The sequence below is a fragment of the Ceratotherium simum genome, chromosome 20, assembly GCF_057802395.1.
Source record: "Ceratotherium simum simum isolate JZ-2026a chromosome 20, ASM5780239v1, whole genome shotgun sequence".
Lineage (NCBI taxonomy): Eukaryota > Metazoa > Chordata > Mammalia > Perissodactyla > Rhinocerotidae > Ceratotherium > Ceratotherium simum.
In genome coordinates, this window is record NC_141919.1 from 18,470,094 (window position 1) to 18,492,838 (window position 22,745).

The 22,745-nt window shown below is 38.8% G+C and overlaps 1 protein-coding gene across 2 annotated transcripts in view; it reads right to left on the bottom strand.

Annotated features, from left to right (window-relative positions):
- The window catches only part of GDA (guanine deaminase), a 208,705-nt gene that overhangs the window by 7,954 nt on the left and 178,006 nt on the right, over positions 1-22,745 (bottom strand). For both annotated transcript variants that reach the window (XM_087444482.1, XM_004439643.3), the window contains 7 exons: positions 21,308-21,413; positions 19,814-19,841; positions 18,524-18,631; positions 15,187-15,294; positions 13,310-13,407; positions 10,735-10,802; positions 1,655-1,801 (listed from right to left, as the gene is read on the bottom strand). In XM_087444482.1, the coding sequence (XP_087300608.1) occupies positions 1,655-1,801; positions 10,735-10,802; positions 13,310-13,407; positions 15,187-15,294; positions 18,524-18,631; positions 19,814-19,841; positions 21,308-21,413 (663 nt within the window). The remainder of the gene's footprint in view (positions 1-1,654; positions 1,802-10,734; positions 10,803-13,309; positions 13,408-15,186; positions 15,295-18,523; positions 18,632-19,813; positions 19,842-21,307; positions 21,414-22,745) is intronic.

The following is a 22,745-nucleotide window of genomic DNA, read 5'->3' on the forward strand; positions in this document are numbered from 1 at the left end:
GACAGAATTTCTTTCAATGAATTTGTAAACTGATCTAAGTTCAGATTATTGCAAGGAGGCCTAGCTGGGCTGGTAAGTGACTCAAATGCATTTCAGGAAATGCAGTGTTGCTGCCTTTGGAGCAAAGGTTGCCTCTGTGAAGGTGATTTACACACATCTTGATCTTGAGAGTGATGGTCAAGGCCGTGGCAAGCTGGGAAGATGCCACATTTTACACAGAGATCCATTCATCTCATGTCACTCAGACTCTCGTAGAGACACAAGCTAAGGAGAAGAAATTCCATACCAGTAAACCCAGTGGCCCAGAAAATAGATTAGAAAGCTATTACAGCAAGGTAGAAATGATTTGGTAAGCAACCCATGCCAGCTTGATCAGACTCAGGATCCTGATGAAGCAACTCACAGAAAGCCTAAAATGAAAAAAGCATTATTTAAGTGGAACTCGTTTGCACCATGAAAATAAGATGGCAGGCCATCTACTCGAACTCAGATGTGCAGACACTGGGGTGGGGGTGGGGAATGTCACACTCATTAAAAGAATGGGTGATTTAGAACTTGGAACTTTAGAAAATGAAATCCTAAGACTTAGGGAAATGCAAAGAGCACGACTTCTACTTGTTTTTCTTGAAATGTTCTTTATGGCATTCAGCGTAGCCCAGAACATTCAAAGAAGAGCCAGGAAGTTTCTCTTCCTAGGATACCCTTGGCCTCCATCACCCTCCATTTCTAAGACCCAGGGTATCTAGGGTAAATCTATATAAATATCTCTATCTGTCTCTATATCTATGTTTTTATTTCTCACTAGCTATCGAAGGTTTCATGCTATGTTCACTATCATCCACCCAGATTATACTATAATACTAAAGCAACCGAAAGCAATACAATTACCCATTTTCTATTTTTTCCATAAAAATATGGTTACATTTGAGAACTGGAAAAAGCTGATGAACAATATTTCCATATCAGCCAACTATATTTTTACATCTTTCTCCTTTTAAAGAGGCTTGGGTAATTAGCATACTTAATTATATAAACAAAATTCATAGTCTGAGCTGGGATTTATACAGGAAGATATCACAGTGGAAGCATAAGAACCTGCACTCTGGCATCAGATTTTCTGGATTCAAATCGTGGCACGCTATAGCTTGACAGTTGTGTAAGCCTCACTCAGGTACCTTATCGGTAAAATGGAATTAATAACAGTGATTGTGAGGATTAAATAACAACATACATAAAGCATGTTGCAGAGTGCCTATCACATGGTAAGTAAGACTTGGCTATTATTTTTACTGTTATTATTATCATCACTCAGGCCAATAGAGAGCGTGTCACTTGACTCAATGGAAAAAATGATTATTTTAAAGAACATGTATGCATGTGGCCAATGCAAATATCCATTAAAACAATTAATATGATAATTGTGTACCTAGTATCTCTTCTGCCAAAGACAGGGAACTCGCTGAAAGAATGATGCCTCCACCACATGCTTAAACATATAATTTACTTGTGAAGTTTCGGGGATGCTATGTGAGGTGCAACAGTTATGAATACCGGATGTCCGCTGATGCCATATCACATGCCTTCATACTGCATCCAAGGACACAGATTGGCACGGTTGTAACACTGTTCCAGAGAGAAATAAAATAGTCATTACCTTGGCTGCCTCCGAGAGTGGCTAGTCTGAAAACATCCTTGAGGGTGAGGCTTTTCGCATTTATGTTATTAATTGAAAGGATATTGGAAACCATCACTGCTTTTCTGATTGCATCTAGCATGGAAGATGAATAACCACCAGCCACATCTATAGTAGATAAAATAAAGCCAAAACAGTAACCTTATGAGATAAATGGAATATTAGGTATATAAGGGGTTTTTTGTTTTGTTTTGTTTTTAGTGACAGATATCAGTCTTACCATATTTAAAAAAAAAAAAGATCTTATCTATAAACACAGAATAGACACAGATTAACATTTAAAGGAATTTAAAACTTTAAATCAATTTAAATTAGTATCAAATGTGCACCTGTATTAGTTTCCTATGGCTGCTGCAACAAATTACCACAAATTTGGTGATTTAAAACGGCAGAAATTTATTCTCTCACGGTTTTGGATGGCAGAAGTCTTACATCAAAGTGTCAGCAGGCCCACAATCCCTACAAAGGCTTTAGGGAAGAATCTTTCCTTGCTTTTCCAGCTCCCAGTGTTCCTTGGCTTGTGGCTGCATAACTCCAATATCTGCCTCTACCTGCAAATGCCTTCTTCCCTCTGTGTCTTTATGTGTCACTCATTTTCTGTTTCTTAATAAGGACATTCATCATTGGATTTAGGGCTTACCCTAATTCAGAATGATTTCTTCTTGAGATCTTTACTTTAATTACATCTGCAAAGACCTTTATTGCACAGAAAGGCATATTTACATGTTCCAGGTAAATATCTTTTTTTTGGGCGGGGGACACAATTCAACCCAGTACAATGCCCAGATGGTTAATAAAGTTAAAAGAAGAAACTCTTACCTATTCCCACTTGCCAAATACCTATTCCCTAAAATCTCACAGAAATTGGTCAAATATGCCTGCATAGTTATAAAGATAATTTAGATAACATAATATGAGATTTAAAATAAGCTCACAGTTCTATGCTCTAAAAACTTATCCTAACTCTATTCCAATTCAGATGAGAACTTTGAGAATTAGAAAGCCACTTCTTTATGATAATTTTTCAGGAAGAGCTTTTAAAATGAACTTATGTATCCTGGAAAACCAGTGTAATAAATGAACAATGCTGATGTAGACAGCTTTATATGTTGGTTGGCATCATTAGATGAGGAATGAGATTTTTAGTGACTTAAATAAAGTCCCTAATCATAACTAAACTGAAATATTACCTTTGACGAGAACTAATGTAGAAGTTATTAAATGAGTTTATATAAATAAATGTCAAGCAAGTTAGCATGTGTTATTAAAGGAAAAGTACATCTATAGCTAATAAAATACACTTTGTATTTCAAGGATTCCTTCTGTCATTTCTAGGTAGACATATATAATTCTTACCGCCTATATATATTGCAAAGATCAAAAGTAATAGCCTATTAAGTAACAATCCTAGTTGCAGTTCAATTTTAGGTTCAACTGTCTTCCATGTCCTTAGATAAACTTGGATGGAATTTTTTTAGAAAATGCTTTTCTTCAACCCAGAACAGTATTGCCAGAGGATCATACATTTCCTTGACAAGTTTTATTACATCTTCTTAAGCTATTAATCCATTTTAGTAACCATCCATTAAACTTTCATTTTACCATGCCATCAAACTAAGAAAACAAGTGAGATGTGGGAATAATGCACATTAAGCTTTGAAATACTTTGTCTACTGGTTCTTTCTTTATTGCTAGAACAAAGAATACGTTAAATGTAAAGGCAGAATAAAAATGCTGTCACCGTATGATATGGAAACATGTAAAGATGGAAGATATATTTCAAAATATGTGGACAAAAACACGGAAAAACAAGAGCAAACCCATTAGGATGGTGTGAATACGGAAGATTTAAATACGTGGGGTTATAAGAACAGGTACAGAAAGTAGTCTTTTCCTCAATATCTAATCAAAACTATCCTTATAGAAAGAATAAAGATAGGTTAGGAAACAATGCTATGCAATTTATTGAGAAAATTTTGAGAGCTGTCTTATTATGTTGCTGACTTATAGGATGATTTAATCATCCTGTATTCTTCCGGTTGTTACGTTAATGAGGTAACTTCCAATGAAGGAACAATACCGGACAGATTAAAGAATGAACCTTAGACCACACGAACCACGGTTTTAGTCAGGCCCATTTGTGTTAAGAGTCAAGCTTTTCTTCCAGGGATTTCCATTGTGATAGTAACTTCCAGATCCCACCTTGCCCGGTGAGCTCAGTGGCTTCCTTCTCCCTCTGTAACACATTTAGTGCAGGCAGAATCCCTACTTTACTATATAACAAAAGGCAGTGTGATGGGGTAGAAAGAGAAATAATGAACTTCACATTTTACTGACCTGGTTTTAACCTGGGATCTGGAATTGTTTTGCTTTGTTGACTTTTGGTCAGTTACTTAGTATCTGTGAACCTCAATTTTCTCAGACAATAGAAATAACATCACCTATCTTAACAGTTGCTGAGAAAATCCAATTAAATAATGTAAGTGCTGAGGAATGAAGATCAAAGGATGGAAACTGCATGGGGGAATGGTGGAGGGAAGAAAATGGATACATTTCCTCAGAAAATCTATTCCCAACCCCATGCCCCTCTACCATCGTGGTAAAGAATGGCACTATCACTTGCATGCCAGAGTCAACATAAGGACACTACTATTTACAAGAAGACTCTAAAGAGTAAACTCTTGAGCCAGAGGGCAATGGAAAGATAAAAGGAAATGATTTTATATGTGTGTATTTATTTCTTACGCATTCTTTCATTTATTGACAATCATTTACTGGGCAGCTTCTATGTGCTTGATTTATCTAAGCACTCATAAATAAAACCTATGGGCTCTAGTGGAGGACAAAGAAAGGAGGCATATAAACAAACAAATATTAACTATAAATTGTGTTGAGTTAGTGAGAGAGAAAATGGAGGTGGAAAGCCCATTTAGACAGGATGTCCAGAGAAGACTTCTTTAAGGCAATGACATTTAAACTAAGACTGGAATGAGAACTCGGCCATGTAAAGAAAGGCATAAAGGGCACTCCAGGCAGAGCAACAGAATACACAAAGGTCTTTTGGAAGAAGGGAATGCGATGCATAGAGGGGATTAAAAGACAGCCAGTGGAGAGAGGAGAGAGTAGTGCGGGATGAGGCTGGGAGGTGGATGGGTGCCAAACCACGCAGAGCTTTGTTAGCCTTGTAACAAAGTTTGCATATTCAAAATCCCACTGAAGGGTGGTAAGCAGGAGAGGGTGAAATGGTCAGATTTTCACTGTGATTCTTTTGAAAAGAGAAGACTGTGGATTGGAAGGATCCAGGATCAATATGAGACCAATTAGAAAGCTAGTGCAGGAGTTCAGGCAAGAAATGATGGCAGCTTGGATCGGATGGTGGTGCTGATATGGGAAAAGAGGATGGATTCAGGAGATATTCAGGAGTCAGGAGGTTGGACATTGTACTCGCTTAGACATGGGGGAGAAGGTGATGTAACGGAAGGTCCCAAAGACAATGATCAAATTTTGACATTGAGATATTGAAAACTCTGAAAAGGAGAGCCATTTAAGAGAACTAGGCTTAAATGTGTTTTGGAATATAATGAAGTTCAAGGTTCTATGAGGAGGGGTCAAAAGGGCAGGAGAAAGTAAGCAATTGAAAATGCATGTTTGGAATTCAAACAAGGAGTCTGGGCTGGATCTAAAAATCTGGAGTCATCTGCAGATATATAATCATGTGAAGCCAAGGTATGGATGATGTCTCCTAAGAAGAAAGTGTAAAATAAAAAGAGGAGAGAGCCTAGGACCGAACCTTGAAAAAAGCTTTTGAATGTCCAGGGAGAGGAGAAAGGACCCCCCAGAGAAAAGAAAGAATGGCTGACAAGACAGGAAGAAGGAAATCTAGAACAGTGTTGTTTCACTGAATCCAAGATAAGATTGTTTGGACAAAGGAAAGAGTGGTCAATCACGGCAAATACTACTCATAAGTCCACTCCGTTAAGGACAGAATGGCATCCTTTGGAGTTGGCACCAAAGAGACCACAGTGGTAATAGCCAGGGGAGAAAGGACAAGGATAGTTACCCTGAAGGGTAGGGCAAGAAGCGAGACTGAAGTGGCAGAGGAATTGACCAGTGCCTAGAACGTGACGGCAGTGAGGTTCTCACTCTTTGAAGATGTTTTGCCGTGAAGGGGAGCAGAGAGGTGGCGCAGGAACCAGAGGGGGTTGTCTGATTAAGAGAGAGAGGTGTTGTTTGTATCTTTGCTTAAAAGATCAGAAGATACTAGAGAATGTTTCTGTGCTGATAGGAATGATCCAGTAGGGAGGAGATAATCATGATGCAAGAGAGTCGGTGGCCAACGGAATTACTTTATTAGGATACTGGGAGAGGGAGAAAATACAGAACACTCCAGAGGGCATTTTGGTTTTTGCCTTTGGTGAAGAGACTTTTTCTTTTTTTAGCTGTAGCAGGAAAAAAAAGGGAAAATGCAGGCACATGCTGGAAGGTGTAAATTTGGTGGTGCGAAGATGAGGGAAGGGTTTTTGATTGTTAATATTTCCTAAATGACTTATGAGATGAAGCCATCAGCTAGAAGTGAGGAGGGTGGGAGTTGGAGTAGAAAGTTAAGAAAGAAATAAGAAAAGGCTGTCTTTGAATATGGGACGATATGCCTATTAGAGAAACATAATTGTCTATTTGGGTAGTGCTGAGGGCCATTTGGGATTTGAGAGCAAAATTTAAAATGAAACCCCACTAGAGAATTTTTTTCCAGCAACTTCTAGCTGCTCAGCTGTGGACACTGAGAAGGGGAATAGTTGGGTTGGGCTTTTGCAAAGTGAATATAAGGAAAACGAGAGGGACATGAGAAATGAGGAAGTTCCTGAGGGAATGATTATAGTGATGTACTCTGGCATCTAAGATGGGTAAATTAGGAATGGAATAATGGAATTCAAGCAAGCATGGAATCACTGGATTGGAGTCTACAAGTTGATCAAAGAATTGTTGCTTTGGGAGTAATGGAACAAGAAAGTTAGAAGGCTAGGAAACTGTCGCTAGAAAGTGGGACACTGGTCCCATGTATGTCGTTAGTTTCAATGAATTTGTAGGTCTTGTTGATGTAAACTTGTCCCATACTTTAATTTTTTCCTTCAGATTACTGTTTTGTGGTTATTTGCTATGTCCCCTTTTTCTGAGACAAGATTTTATACACTTCTAATTTTGCTCCCACTTGCCAAATATATCTTCATCCACTCAACCTTACATACAAATCACAACATCCTGGTTTCTGTTAACAAAATCAGAAAATAGAAGAATTTTTAGTACTTGGAAAGTTATTTTGCAGAGCATATATTATTTTTAAAATTTACAATAAAATATTGAAGACCTTCAAATGATATAAAGAATACGTAACACCAAAACTCAAGGTACCTGATACTCGGCTTCAAAATTAAGTATCATGTGTTCAGGTCACAGGAACCTCTTCCCAACCAGAGGGAAACACCTTCTTGATTTATGTTGCATTTTGAACTTTTTAATGTTTATATGATTTTGTTGTTGTTTTTTATTGACTTTATTTTTTTGAGCAATTTAAGGTTCATAGCCTGATTAGTTTTTGTTTAAAGATATTATTTTTAACATTAAATATATCTTGAGATTTAAAAAAAAACATGCTTTCATTTTTTAAACTCCTTTAACATTTTTTGATCTGATTTCTATTTTAACTGATTTCAGCCCTCCCTGACAGCCTATTGTACCATTACTTTACCATGGCCCTTCATTTTGCCTCATCACTCATTGGGTGATGTAGATTTTCAAGTCATTTTTTTCAAAAGGTTCATGGGGAGAATATTATCCAAACCTGTGTACATCTGAGAATTTTGTTGCCTTCACACATGAGGGAGCATCTGGTCTGATACAATATTCTTAAATAACAACTACTTTGCCTCCAAAACTCTTTCTTGGTCTTGATATTTTGCGTGACAGCAAAACACCTGAAACCAAACTAGTTTTTAACTGTTTTATTGATAACTGACTTTTTTCCCTGACTCACTGTTCTAGGACTTTTTAAAAATTTTTCTTTGTAATTCAAATATTTTGCCACAATATGTTTAGTTATGATTTAGCCTCGAATGGGGTAAGTCCTTTCGATATAATACACAGTTCTTTCTTAAACTCAGAATAGATTTACCCTTCAAAGCTCTGATTATTGCTTCTGCTCTAATTGTCCTGGATCCTTGGTCAGGAAGATTTCATGGGTTGGTGCTATGCTTTCTGTTCTCCATGTGGATCCTTCTCAAACACCCCCTTTGATCTGTGGTCAACCTTGTTCTCTGCATCACTGATTTAATTTTCTGCAACAATAATTCTACTTCCCATAGCTTCCTACATGGTTTGTTTGTTGTTTTTTTAATTGAGGTATAATTAAGATATCATAAAATGCATGGAACTCAAGTGTCCAGTTTGATGAATGCTAATAATTGTATATAGCCATTTAACTACCTTTCCAAAAAAAAAGATATTAAACATTTCCATCACTCCAGCAAGTTCCCTCATGGCCCTTTCCAGTCAATTTCCCTTCCCACCTCCACCCCTTGGCATCCACTTTCTGACTTCTGTCAACATAGGTTAGCTCGGTTGTCGGGATTTCATACATGTGGAATCATACAGTATGTGCTCTTTTGTGCCTGGCTTTTTTTACTTAACAAAATATTTTTGAGATTTATCCATGTTTTGCAATATCAGTGGTTTGTTCCTTTTTTTTAATGCTGAGTAGCATTCCATTGAATATGCCACAATTTGCTTATCTATCCTCTTGTTGGCAGGTATTTGGATTGTTTCCAGTTTTTGGCTATTACGAATAAAGCTGCTATAAGCATTCTTGTACAACTCTTTTTGCAAACATACGTGTTCATTTCTCTAGGGCAAATACCCCAAAGTGCAATTATTGGGCCATATGTAGATGCATATTTAACTTCATAAGAAACTGCGAAACAGTTCTCAAAAGTGTTTACCATTTACCCTCCCTCCAGCAGTATACGAGCAATTACATGCTTCTCAATCTTTTTTTCTTTTTCAGTTTTCTTCTTTCATTTTTAAAATTTCCTATTCCATCACAACTTGTGGTCTTTTCATAGCGCCATGTCTTCTTGTACTCCAAAGTTGATGGCAATTTTCTGAAATTTTCTTCTGGATCCTGAAGTAGATCATTTTCAGAGATAAGCCCATCCTCTTATTCTTTTTGATACTGCCTTCTCTTATATTGCAATATTTTCATGACGCTTCAATAGGTTTCTCCTCTCTAATACTTGAGCAAGTACAGATCTGCCTCCACTTGTTATAGACAGGGTGAATGAACTGCCCTTGGACCTGCTCTCTGTCCATAGTATGAGGTTAAATAATCTTCTGAAGTCTACAGGGGAAGGGCAAGTTAATATATAAAGGCCATGTTTAAGAAATAGTGCAACAGGTGGCTGTTGCAACAGAGACTATGTAAAAATGCAATAAATAGCATTCTCCAAATTAATAAGCAAATACATTATATCTAACCAAACATTTGGTCAATATACTAACGTTGCTCTTTCCCTTTTAAGCCAATCTTTATTGACTAGTGCAAGGTGCCAGGTATATGCTAACCACTTCACGTGCATTTTTTTCATTTAAGCCTTAAAACAAGCTTGTAGGATAGACATTGTTATGATTGTTGTTGTTTTTGTTATAGAAATTAGAAAATGAAGCCTTAGAAAATTAAGGTAATTTGCTCAAGGTCGTACAGCTGATAAATGACAGTTAGAGCATTACCAAAACGTTTTAGGCCATCACTATACACCCCAAAGTCAAGAACTGAAAGTCATGTGATGAATTTAAATCACGGAGACCAAAATTCTAGAAAATTTGAAAGCAATAGCTACCTGATTTTTATATGTCTGCTAAATTTTTCATTAATTAACTATAGTGTGTAACAAAAACTCTTGGCCATTTTTTTCTTATCCATTAAAGCTCTTCAGTGAAGTAAAGCAACTGGTTTCCTGCCTCAATACTTGTGACTTTATCTAGATATCACACAATCTTAATGATTCAAGGCTTAAATTAGAATTTAAAAAAAAAACTTAATTCCTTTGATTCATGTAAAATTGGGAAAAACTTCTAACCTAGCACACCTCTTTAAAAATATAAATATATCATTTTGTATTATTGTATGTCTTACTAATATTTCTTCGTATAAAATTAATTGAGACTTAAGTTATTGCAGAAAATGATGAAAACCATCATTGTCAATATGCAAACATCCTGATGCTCTTAAATAAGAAGACAAATGCATCCTGATGTCCTGCACCTGTTTTTTAAAAAATTTTAGTTCATTCACACAGCAATAAAAGAAGGTTCGCAGTATATATACCTAGACATTTAGGCCTGATGCACACTTTCAAAGTGAGCAGCACTGCACACACTCAAGAAAAACAATTAAAATGTACTGTGAAAAAAAGGAGACATCACTAATTTATCAGCCACCTAGAAAGTCCTTCAGCCTAGCAAACATCAGACTGCCTGTGGGAATTGGAATCTCATTTTGTTAAACACTGCTTAAAAGCAAAGCAAGTTCTTAACATATTTCAGAGTTCTGATGGACTAAACTTGTGCTCACAATGGCAAGGTCAAGTAATTTTCTTTTGAGACTGTATTTGTGATGACACAGTTATTGAAAACTATAAATATACAAATCTAAACCATTAAAACCTAGTCAGAAGGACAAAACAAAAGGGAAAAAAAATCAAGGACTTTTTAAAAAGAATGTCTAAAACGCTTGAGAAGGACTTATCCTTTATATCCCAGTCTCTCAACAGTAAACGTGCATAATGGCTTTCAGGAGTGTTATCAACACTTTTCCCTTTGCATACATCATCTTACTGCTTCCACCCTCACTATTTTATTAGCTCAAGATATTACTACCAGATAATAAAACTAACGTTTTTTTAACAGAGAACTGTTATTGAAAATTTAGTCACATTAGAAAGTTATGCACATAATCGACCACTTTGCCATGGCTCCGAATGGCGACTACTAACCTGTACCCAGCCCTATTTTCACATCATGGTCCAGGACTTCCAACACATTGAGAAAGCCACTGCTGATCCTGTAGAGAGAGGAGAGAGTCAGAACAAGGAGACCCAGCTGGTTCCAACAAGAGAAGGACACCAACAACAATGATGGTGCTATCCCGGGAAATTGTGTTTCCGGTCACATCAGCTCTAATGCTGACCAAACACAGTACTCAAGTCAGACCATCTGAGTCCTGGAGGAAAAAAATGGTCATAAAGGGCTCTAAATGCTTAGGCTGAAGTTAATCTCAGGAGGGTACAAAGCAGCAAGAGCCAGAAGGGAAAGCAGGGAACCATTTGTAAAGAAAAATAAATGAAGAAATTAAATTTTACAATTAGTTCAAAAGTCTTATGAATTTTTATATTTTTTCAGCTTTATTGAGGTATAATTGACAAATAAAGTTGTAAGATATTTAAAGTCTATGACGTGATGATTGGCTATACGAATTCATTGTGAAAGCATTCCCCGCAATGAGTTAATCAAACATCCATCACCTCACATACTTACTTTTTTCTTTTTTTTTTTTTTGGTGAGAGCATTTAAGTTCTGCTCTCTTAGCAAATTTCAATTATACAATACAGTGTTATCAACTATAGGTCTTTAATCTTTTTTCAACCAACCCATCCATCTATACTAAGAAGTAGAAATTATAAACACTGCCTTTCCTTTCTGTCTGGAATAATTTGTTACCCTGAATGAGTAGGAACTTGCAAGATCAAAGAAAAGGGGGCACAACTGGAAAAGGGGGCACAGGCTGGTGAGTCAAGGCTGACAGTTCAAACTCTGCCTCTGAGGACGGCAAGTAGGAGAGATGGTTCCTGTGCTGAATTCCGGACCTCATGACCCTGAGCTTAAGAGATATGCTCCCTCTCTAAAGAAACAGGAAAACTAAAGTGATCCTTAGAAGTCTGAGAAGACACAAAGGTCATAGTGGTCTGCTCAAAGACTCACATAATTGTAATTTTCAAAGCCACAGTGCACATGCAATAAAGCTCTCAAAGTTGTTGGAGAAAGAACAGCAATGACCATTTAAACAGAAATATATCCATAAAGAGACCTAACTTCAAACCCAAGGGATGTTAAATCCTTTTCTCTAGGTGGTCACTAGACCATAATTATGGTCAGTAAGCTGTACATAGGCAAGATTCTCTGTCATGTGTGACTACTTTATAGCAGTATGTAAACTAGAAGCCTCTGGAACCTCTCAAAACACTTCAGAAATATATCACTGTGGCTCTCATGTCTTTCTCATACTGCCACTGAGGTACACCTTTTTCACTGGCAAAGTCCCTAGACTTCCAACTGTCCGCACCTCCAACTCTTTACCGGGGACTCTCTTTAGCTGCTAGAGCCTGCTCTGCCATTGTTTGGGGAAGGTCAGAAGCTCTACGGGATTAACGCCCCTTCACCCCTACTCAGCAGTCCTCCACCAATATAACTGGGGTAAACTACCCCAGCTCCCCCACTCCTTGGGCAGGATAACTTGGAGGTCTGTTTTGCACACCAGCTCCCCGAGTTTTCCAGGAGCTCACGGTGGTAACTTGGTTGATGATGCACTCTTTACTGACTTTCTTCCCTTCTCTGTCTTACCTACCTAAAGGTATTTCCTGAGATCACCTCCCAAATAAATTACTTATGCACAAATCCTGTCTCATGGTCTGCTTCTGCAAGAACCCAAAACAAGAGAATATCAAGTAACCCTCAAAAAAACTAAAATCTAACAGAAGCTAAATAAATTTGTTGAATGAATATATGAATGATCCACCCCAACCTGCCTCCAAGCAGGAGGAGCTCTGCTCTGGATTAACTAGCACTAGAAATGAGAGACCCTTTCTGTATGTAATTCTGGAGCATGGATTCTTAAGCTAGCATCCATGGATCAGCATCATGGGATCTATGAATTCTCTTAAATTAGATTTTTTTTATACATATAGGCTTTTTTTCTGAAGACATAGATCATAACTTTCATCTGATTCACTTATGGATCTATAACCTTTCAAAAGGTTAAGAACCAGCTATAAATAAAGCTTTTGCATTCTGGAAAATTACAATAGGACAAGGTCCCTCTTATGTGAACTGACACTGTCAGACTCAGCACTATGACATACACTGAGAGCATTGGCTTCTAGTTGCACTGCGCCATTTCTGGTAGTTTGTACAGCACAAAGTAACAGGAAGTCAGTACCCTCTCCCTGGAGCACCTGGCTGGCGTGTGCGCCCTTTCAGTCCTTAGCTGTAAATTCCAAATGCTATTGGTTTTGAACTCTTTCTGTTGTATTTCCTATTGTCCTGTTTTGTGAAAACTCGGAAATTTTAAGAGATGTTGTGCTCTTCAAACGCATACTCTGCAAAAAATATCCTCTTTTAAGTGCTCTCTTTCTCCCCACCACAGCACAGGTGTCAGTCTATCTAGTCCCCGTCCCAATCAAACATGACTACAGAAGAGAGATACTGGAGGAATGGCTGAGAAAACAAAGGCATTTGGCTGCTAATTTGCAACCCAGTCATTCACAATCTACCAATCAATTATTGCCTACTTACGATAAATTAGAATTGGGACAATGTGAGATCGATGCTCCTCGTTCTCTGAATACATCCAGTTCTTCTGCGGAAAGGTAGCAGCCATGTGCCATCACTGTCTAGAGAGAAGAGTGTCCCATGTGGAGTTTACCACTTAAAAATGCTTAAGTTAGTCCTTACTCACAATAAGATATTATAGGTACAGATACAAGCTGTGACTTGTCTGTTAGCATCTTCACAAGAACATTTACGATTACCTGTACGTATAAAATCACTGCATACAAATTACACCTAAAAAGAGGCCTGTAAGAACATTGGATTACAAAAGCCTTGCAAAATTGTGGACCTCACGTTGTTTTTTTTAATCTATAAAATAATGAGGGTTGGTCCAGGTGACCTAACGCATAGGATATCCATCCAGTTGGAAGATATTGTGATTCCTTCATCTCCATTTTAAAAAATAACCAAGTTACCGTCTTTTCTAAGTCTACAGCATGAGCAACTGGTGAAGCTGTGCTCGTTCCGATTCTAATCAGAACTTTCTAGAAGCAAGCTTTCCTTTCTCAGTACATGGAAGCTATGGGAGCGATCCTGCAAAGAGCTATTCTTTGTTGCTGCTCGTTATTAAATATAGGCACCAATGGTCTTGACACATATAACCAAATAAACTTTATTTTATCACCTATATTTACTGTTTCATAAAAATCAGGAAATGTGATATCTTATAAGCATTAATTCAGAAGGTAAAATCGATCCAAGAAGGGAGGCACTGCACACATAAAAACTTCTCTTAATTTTTAGTCTTGGTAATATTTGTGGGTTTTCATGAATAAGACTTTACTCTTTCAAAATTCTTTTTCCCTCAGTACAAAACCTGTATCTAAATAGCTTTCACTTTTGGGAGGCATGGTTCAGTGACCATAGAATTATTATTAAAATAAAATTTTCCCAATCTCTGTGCAAATAAAATTAACATGCCAACTGAAAGTTAATTTATTAATCATATGGAAATATATGTAAAGGAGGATGAAAATTATGGTGTAGCATTTACAAGATTTAGGAGAGTATTAACCTTTTAAATTAGTCAGATTCACATCTCCATTCACATAGTCCCTAAGAATTTATTTGCTGCAGTAGCTAAACTCTCCATGCAGTTTGTACATTTCACGAAGGCCCAGGCCAAGGGGTATCTCATTGTAATGAGGTCCCTCCTCACTCACATTAATTTTAATTAACTTAAAATTGTTTAATTATAAGAAACAATACAAACTCATTTTTTTAAAAAAGCAATCTCAGAGTGTTTAAAAATAAAAAATAAAAAGTCCCTCTGTTTTCTCCCCCAGGAAGAATCACTTTTAACATTTAATGTGTGTCTTCCAGGCAATTTTTCCTAAGTGAGCATGCACCCACACGTATATACACATACATCAAACAATATTGTACATTCTTCCTTGCAAGCCTGTATATCTCATTCTTTGTGAATGCAGGACAAAATTCTAATCATGCATGTTCTATAATCTAAACAATCCCCCACTGATAGCCATTTTTTAACTTTCATATGTAATTAATATCCCTATTCATATTCCTTACAGAATGGATCCTTAGAAATGCATCTGCTAATTCAAAGAAATGCACGTTTACATTCTAACGGATGCTGACAAAATGTCCTTGGACTAAAAGACATTCCCACACCCTCAATGAGGCCTTCAGATTTATTTACCAGGATGAAACTTCAGGCCCATTTGTAACTATATATACACACATATGCACATGCTGCGCTTTACTCTAGTTTGGGAAATGCACGCATGCCATGGAAATCTGAAGATTATTACTGAGATTTTAAAATTTAGATAAATATGCCCTACTTTACACAGATTATGTCATGATATGCAATTTACCTTATTTGTCAGAAGATTGTTTTTGTCATACACATCTGTGTAGTTTTTATAACTGGGATATAAGTTTTTCACAGCTTCCATTTCATCACGATTTTCACTTATATGGCTCTACAAAAAAAGAAATAATATTTTCAATTTTTTAATGTAAAACACCATTAAAAATTATATTTCCAAACTCAAAATGATATGGATGGTTTCTACTTGCTTATATAAGGGACCAAACAGAAAGACAACAAAGATTGTACATGTGTTTTACTTAAAACAATTATATATATCATATATATAATGTCACATATATACAACAAAGAAGCTATGAACATGTAATGTTCTAACTCTAACCCATGTAATAGTCTTCCAACAAAGTCTTTTGAAATTCCAAACTATAGCAAGAACAAATAAAAATAAAAATACTCCTTGAAGAGAGTCAGGAGCCTAGCTATTGGTTATTACCTGTCTCTTCTGGTGTCGGGAGTTTAAGAAAAGAGTTCAGTGGCCATCAAAAGGACACACAGCATGGTTCACTCATAAGAAAACTGGAATTTGAATAAAGAGAGCTGAAATCTAGCCTAAGTTCTGACCCTAGTTATGTGTCTTTGGGCGAGCCAGTTCTTTTCTTTGGGCCGTTTTCTCATCTCTCAAATAAAAGGGTTGGGCTAGATGAGTGATTTTCCAAATTCTTTTAGCTTTGGATATGTTATTCATATAAAAATTCATAGAAATCCACTACATAATAGGCATTAATAAGTTACTTCTCAGGATGAAGCAGGGTTGGGACTCTGGGACCCTGTCTCCATTCTGTTCCCTTTGCTGGCTTCCAGAATGAGTTCTTCTGCAGAAAACAGTTTGAAAATAACTGAACTAGTCACTAAGAAACAGCCCATAAGAATCCACATGCGAGCAAAACAAGTGAGTCCTGACCCCCACACCAACCATTCTCCAGGGCACCACAAAACCTGAGAGGGCATTGTGGGGGGTCAGAATTTGCGACCCCAAAATGTGTCTCTCTGGCATGATTATTTTTAGGAACAAAAGATTCAGAAAGAAACTTTGACCTTCCCCCTAACTGCCTAAGAGAATTTAAGATGGAAGGCCTGTCCCAGGAAGGAGCTATCACCATAGATGACTCTAGGTGTGGCAGACTGGGAGGAATCTTGCTAGGCCCATTTTTATCAAAGTTCTCTCTCCAGTCACATTGTCTATAGATGGCCCAGCAAACATCTGTTTATCAAACATTTGCTTTTCCTTCTCCATGTAAATTGCTTTCCTCCTCTTTGAAGTCCCAAACCACTACCCCTCACTATCTATCAAAGTTCCAATGATATTTTTCACAGAAATAGAACAAAGAATCCCAAAATTTATATGGAACAACAAAAGACCCCAAATAGCCAAAGGAATCCAAAGCACAACCCCCAACATCCTCCTTTATCTTTAACTAAAGATGATATTTAAGGTGGTGGCTTCAGCCATTATGGTGAGTTACTCAGATTTCCTGGGTTTCTCCCATGTATACATATTATTAAACTTTGATTTTCTCCTGTTATCTGTCTCATGTCAATTTAATTCTTAGACCAGCCAGAAGGACCTAGAGGGTAGAGGAATAGTTCTTCCTCCCCTACAGCATAAAGTGTTTTTGAGACATGACACTTTAGTGTGACCACTCCAACCCCTAGCCTAAAACAAAAATAATTTCAGACCAAATAGTGATGAGCATATATTATGGAAAATAACTCATGAGCAAGTCACCACTTCCAAGAATGGCAATGCCATTTCCCTGTCTCCATGAGGAAGAGTATGCATAGCCAAATAAATAAAAGGAAAAAGAACAATGTTCTAAAACCAGAGTATTCCACTTAGAGGATGAGCTCTATACCTGGCCTTGAGGAAATCCAGACCACTGAAGAAATGCATGGACGTCAGAAGAGAAGAAAAGACGACCAGATGATTCGTGTCATTTTGATAAATTTGAGTAAACGCATATCCACACATACATACACCCCCAGCAAGGATATACTTGATTTTGTTGTGTGTTGATGGGGTTCAGGATGCACCATTTCAAAATATGGCACCTTGGCACATTGAATATTTTAAGCTGAAGGAGGCTGAGAAAACAGCAGAAGCAGGAAGGTCATGCTGATGTTCCTTACCCTTCTCCCCTGAAACAGGTCATAAAACCCTCCTGTGAGATGTGCCCGCCCTATACTGGGAGGAAAGGAGCATCCTTATATCTGAACACAAGAGGACACTCAGAAGAATCCTAATAAGCAGGCCTTACTAAGTTTCCCACTTACTACACTTCCCTCCTAGTCCTCCACCTACCATGGTCTGCCACCACTGTGCACTCGCCATCAAATCGAGCATAGAAATACTCAGGTCTAACTGTTCCTTTGGGTCTTCATTTCCTTACAAAGGCTCCCTGTGACGTAAAACTTGTATTTAATACATTTCTCCTGTAAATCTGTCTTTATCAGTTTAATTTTCAGACCCAGCCGGAGACCCTAAGAGGGCCAAGGAAAATGTTTTCCTCCCCTACAATTGTGTGGGATTAGATCAAAACTTCCACAACCACAAAAATAAAATGGAGAAAGATAAGAACAGTTAATGAGCCCTGAGAAGATAAATCTTTAAAAAACAAACAAACGAAACACTTTCCACCCTACAAAACGGAAAGAGTCAATGTGTTGCCTTTCTCCTTACTTGCCCTTTGTTGTAAGATAGTCAACTCACAAGAGAGAAAATTTTAGTGCGCTATGTAATGATGCTTGGATGGGGGAAGAGGAGCTCCCAGCTCCCAATTTTAACCCAGCTGGAAGCTTTAAAAAGTGTTTTATTTCTACATTGCAACTGCTTAATGACAAAGTAAGATATACGTTTTTGTTCCTGATTTTAAATTAAGAAACTCGGCACAAAAGGGCTTTTAAATGCATTTTTGTAAGGTAGAAATTAGGCTCTTTTTGCTTTTCAAATTATAAGTGGTTCCTCCAAAAATGAAGGACTAGAACACTGAGAAACTATCAAATAAAAGAGAAGCAGAAAAGAAATGCATTAAATTATCTACAGAGAATAGGTAACCAGTTTATCATTGATCTTGCTTGGTTACTTACGATGTCCTCACCTCTCAAAGCCAGATCAGAGAAGGTTGAGGGTAAAAGGAACTTCAGGTTTCTTAATGAAAAATTAAAGAATTGGATTTAGGTGGCTTCCAAAAGGGCCCTTCCTGTCCTATGATACTGTATCTCTAGGAGATCTCAGTAGGAAATTGGAGATTACTGCCAGAATTTAGGGTACTGAGAAGTTCTGCAAGGCTGGACAGAGGCACAAACAGGAGAAAAACGCCCACCTGAATGTGCAAATCATGGGTCTTCGCGATGTTTCCAAGTTCACTCATCAGAGTCTCAGAGCAGGAAAGGGAAAAACGTGGTGTCACTATGGGCTTCACTCTAGAATACTGGAAATAATCAAAAACAGTTGGTAAGGAAACTATGGATATAATGAATGTGTAGCATGCCCCTAAATGCATATCATACAAGAAGATGATTTTACGTCTTTTTTGGGGACAGTCTCCCATTCTAAGAGTGGCTGGAAGTGCTGGGTTTCATGGAAACTGCTCGTGGCTGAGGACAAAGGAGAGTGTATTCTGTAGCACCCAGTTCAATGGAAAAAGATCCCACCCCAAATGGTAGACTCTCCCTGCTCCATATCCACATGGAGGCTCTGCTGAGGCCCACACTGGGTGGTCTTTATGAAGAGAATCGGGAGGCAGATGGAGAAGTTCTAAAGAAGAGCACTGGGGAGACTACATGTGAGGTGGTAGCCTATTCCCCTTTCTTTATCTTGGGGAGGTGTGCTGGCCATGGCCTCCCTGAGGACTATTCAGTTGTAGGATTGGCTCTGACGTCACCTGAGGTGAGGGGCCGAGCAGGAGAGGACTCATAGAGGGTGGTGAGGATAAGGATCCACAAAGGTTCACCTAGGTCTCCCAAGATTAGATTGAAAGAAATTCTGAGGTTTTCTATGGTTTCCAGTCAGACGTTAAAAGACGGTCAGGGATGGGTCTGGCTTGCCAATCTAAGAGATTGCACAACGGAGCCACGAAGCAGCCTGCTGGGGTGGCGGCAGGAAACAGCACTGCCTTCACAGGCTTGCTGACGCCAGGATGCTGCAAAGGGGGGTGCCTGGCTGAGTGCGTACAGGCCATGTGACATGCCACACACAGATGGACCAAGGCAGCCAGGGCTGGGGCGTCAGGGTGGATATCACCAGATCAGGGGGAACATGAGGCCAGAGCCAATGTTGATGTAGCCAACAAACTGTGCCACAACTTCCAGTTGCCACCAATCTGTCCACATCCATGAATCCCTCTCCCACCTCCCCAGAGACCAGTCTTGTGAAATTAGAAGTTTCCAGAGGAGAGGGAGGGAAAACCACTGAGAAAGCAAAAAATGCCTGACCTCACTGAACTGAGTTGATGGGTCCTTTGTGAAAACAATTTAAGATTCTAGGAAAACACTTCTGCACCCATGGGATAAGCCAAACGCACACAGACTAATCTCTGCCAAACAACTTAATAACGAACCCTACAACCAACACAAAGGCAATCCAAAAACACACTGGGAACAAGTTTACTTACATTCCTTTGGAGCATTTCTGACACGAATCTGAAATAAAGCAATGAATGGGAGGTTAGAAAATTTAGGCATTTTCAAACAAATTTTGAAAAGGGTGGAAACAGGATCCTTACATGTCCTCATTTCCATGCAAACATTTCCAACACTGCACATGTTTCATTACCACTAATTAAAGATTAACAAGTAGTAATTACTCTGCCTTCTCATTTGCAGCCAGAGAGATGGAGTGCAAAATCACAGAGAAATGCAATCTTATCATCTAACATCAGCTGGGCTATTCACGAGCATTCCCACAGCACTCAAGCCTTTCTACTGGCTTAAGCTCTGTTTGAGGGAATATTGCAATATATTATGCTCCACAGATATTAGAGTCCTGGAGTCCTGTGCACCTGGAGGTATTCAGAAGCCATGGGGCTCTCTACTCTTAATTTCCCTAAAGTGGAAGCTACTTGTTTACGTAACATCATTTACTCCAAAGGCAGGGTCCTACTGGGCAGGGATGTTGGAGTAAGACAGAAGGAATAGGCCAGGGGTGGTTGTGAAATGGGTGGTGACAGGGGTGGTGATCTTACCAATGATTGCTGCAGGGATGGTGATGTCTGTGGGGCTTATGACATGGCTATTTCTGCCCTGGCTGGAAATACTTACGAGCTATAGCTTCCTGCCTTCTGGTATTCCTTTGTTTCAGAATAAAATGTGAGTTAAGGTTTACTATGACCACAAACATGGATTCATAGAAAAGCTGAGCATATGGCCAATGCTAAGGGGAAGGTGGTGCTTCCCTCTCTCTGTGAGCACGTAGCAGCCCCTAAGCTCCCCTATTCAGGGGACACACTTAAGGCCACGGAGACCTAGGGAATGGAGAAAAGTTGGACTTTTAAAACTTGCATTGGGATAGGTTTGGTCTTGGGGAAGGTTTAATCTAAAGAATTTTCTTCTATGTGTCTTGGATGTTGAGTGTCATACAACACAATTCCTTGTCAAATCCTCAAGGCACCATGGAAAAGCCATCAAAGAAATGTAGAAAAAGTACTTATAGGATCAGTGGAATATCCCAATGCAATATAAAAAGAACATAAGAAAAAGTCACGATCTCAGGCAATAGTATGACCCACAACCCAAAATAATTTAATGAGCAGGCCACACACACTTAAAGCAAATCCAATCTACAGGAGAAGCCCAGGTCTATAACAAAGGAGAGGGAACGGGTAAATCATTTACTTTAAAAAAGAATACTTCACTTTTTCAAAGGGATTTACCCTGGGACTCCTATAACAAGTTCCCAGGGTCTTTAAAATATCATTTCATATACAAAAAGAGTATTGACATGCCATGATTTTTTTTTTTAGGACCAGGTTAATTTCATAAAGTTGGGCAAACCCACACAGTGACATATGTGCTCATCCCTCCCAGTTCAGAGAGGTTTCCTCTCTCCACCTCCAACTCCATCAGGGCAGTTGAGGGACCGCCCATGGGACAAATCAAGAGGAACACACCTCTCTGTTTCCTTGATTGATTCCTCTGTGGTTTCCTTGTATTCTGGAACAGCGTCATTCAAATCCATGCAGACTTTGCCCACAAATGCCCGCTGCCCAAATTTATCTGTAAGGCACACACAAAAAGAATCTAGTCATGTTTCTTTCCTACATAGTGCCTTTCCTGAGCCTTTTAAAAATGTTTTTAAATTAAAATCATTATAAAAACATAAGTGAGAATGTAAAAGATCATCACACCATTTAAGAACAATCACAACACAAAACCCCACTCAATTCTGTATGTAGTAAAGCCTCTTCCATTGATGCCTTGTTCCTCTGATTACTCCCAGAACAGAGGATATTATTTGTTTGTATGTGCCTAGTGACCTCTGCTATGTGCAGGGGTATGAGGAATACACCCAATGATGTATATAAAGTGTCTGGCACACAGGGCTTACAACAGATGCTGCCGCTATTCTTTTTTTTTATTTTTTTTTTTTATTTTTTTTTTAAAGATTTTATTTATTCATTTTTTTCCCCCCAAAGCCCCAGCAGATAGTTGTATGTCATAGGTTCACATCCTTCTAGTTGCTGTACGTGGGACTCGGCCTCGCGCTGGACGGAGAAGTGGTGCCTTGGGGCGCGCCCGGGATCCGAACCCAGGCCGCCAGCATCAGAGCGCGCGCACTTAACCGCTAAGCCACAGAGCCGGCCATCTGCCGCTATTCTTAACTGTAGCAACACCAATATTATTATCTGTGGGGAACTTTACTTAGTCCTATTAGCAGCTCTCAGCACTAAAGAACCTTGTCCTCATCAGAGCAGCTAGAGGAGTTCTATTTCAGCTGGAAAGTTGAACTACATGGGGCAATGTTAATTTTTGTTTTTCCAATGTCTCCACCTTTGTCGTAAGTCTTTGAGAAGCCTTTCTGCCTCTGTCTCTCCCCTGTAATTCATCTTAATACCTGGCCACTAGATTACTCTTCCTTAAAACACCACCTCCATCACTTACCTCATCTGGCTCAAAACGCTTTTTGAGTCTTTGATGTGTATTTGAATCTCTCCACAGTCTGAACCACCCCATCTGCCCAAGCTCCTCTCCTGCCCCACCAAGCAATGAATCCTCTCCTCTAGTTCAGCTACTCTGTGCCCTGCTTCCTGTGTCCACCATGGACGTTCCTGTCCCCATACCTTTGTCCATGCCAGTTCTCCTGCCTGAAAGACATTTTCCTTTCTCCCCTTCCCTTCAAAGCCCAATTTAAAGGCCCTTTTAATGAAATCTTCCCAGATGATCCAACGCTGAGTTCGCTCTGTCTCCTCCAAAAACGGCAATCTTTACTTTCAGCATCACCCCTCAGGCCTTTGGCATAAACTACCTTAGGCAGCAAGCAGCAGCGCCAGCACATCAGTCAACAGTATTTACTGAGCACCTGTTATGTGCTAGGCACCATGCTGGGTA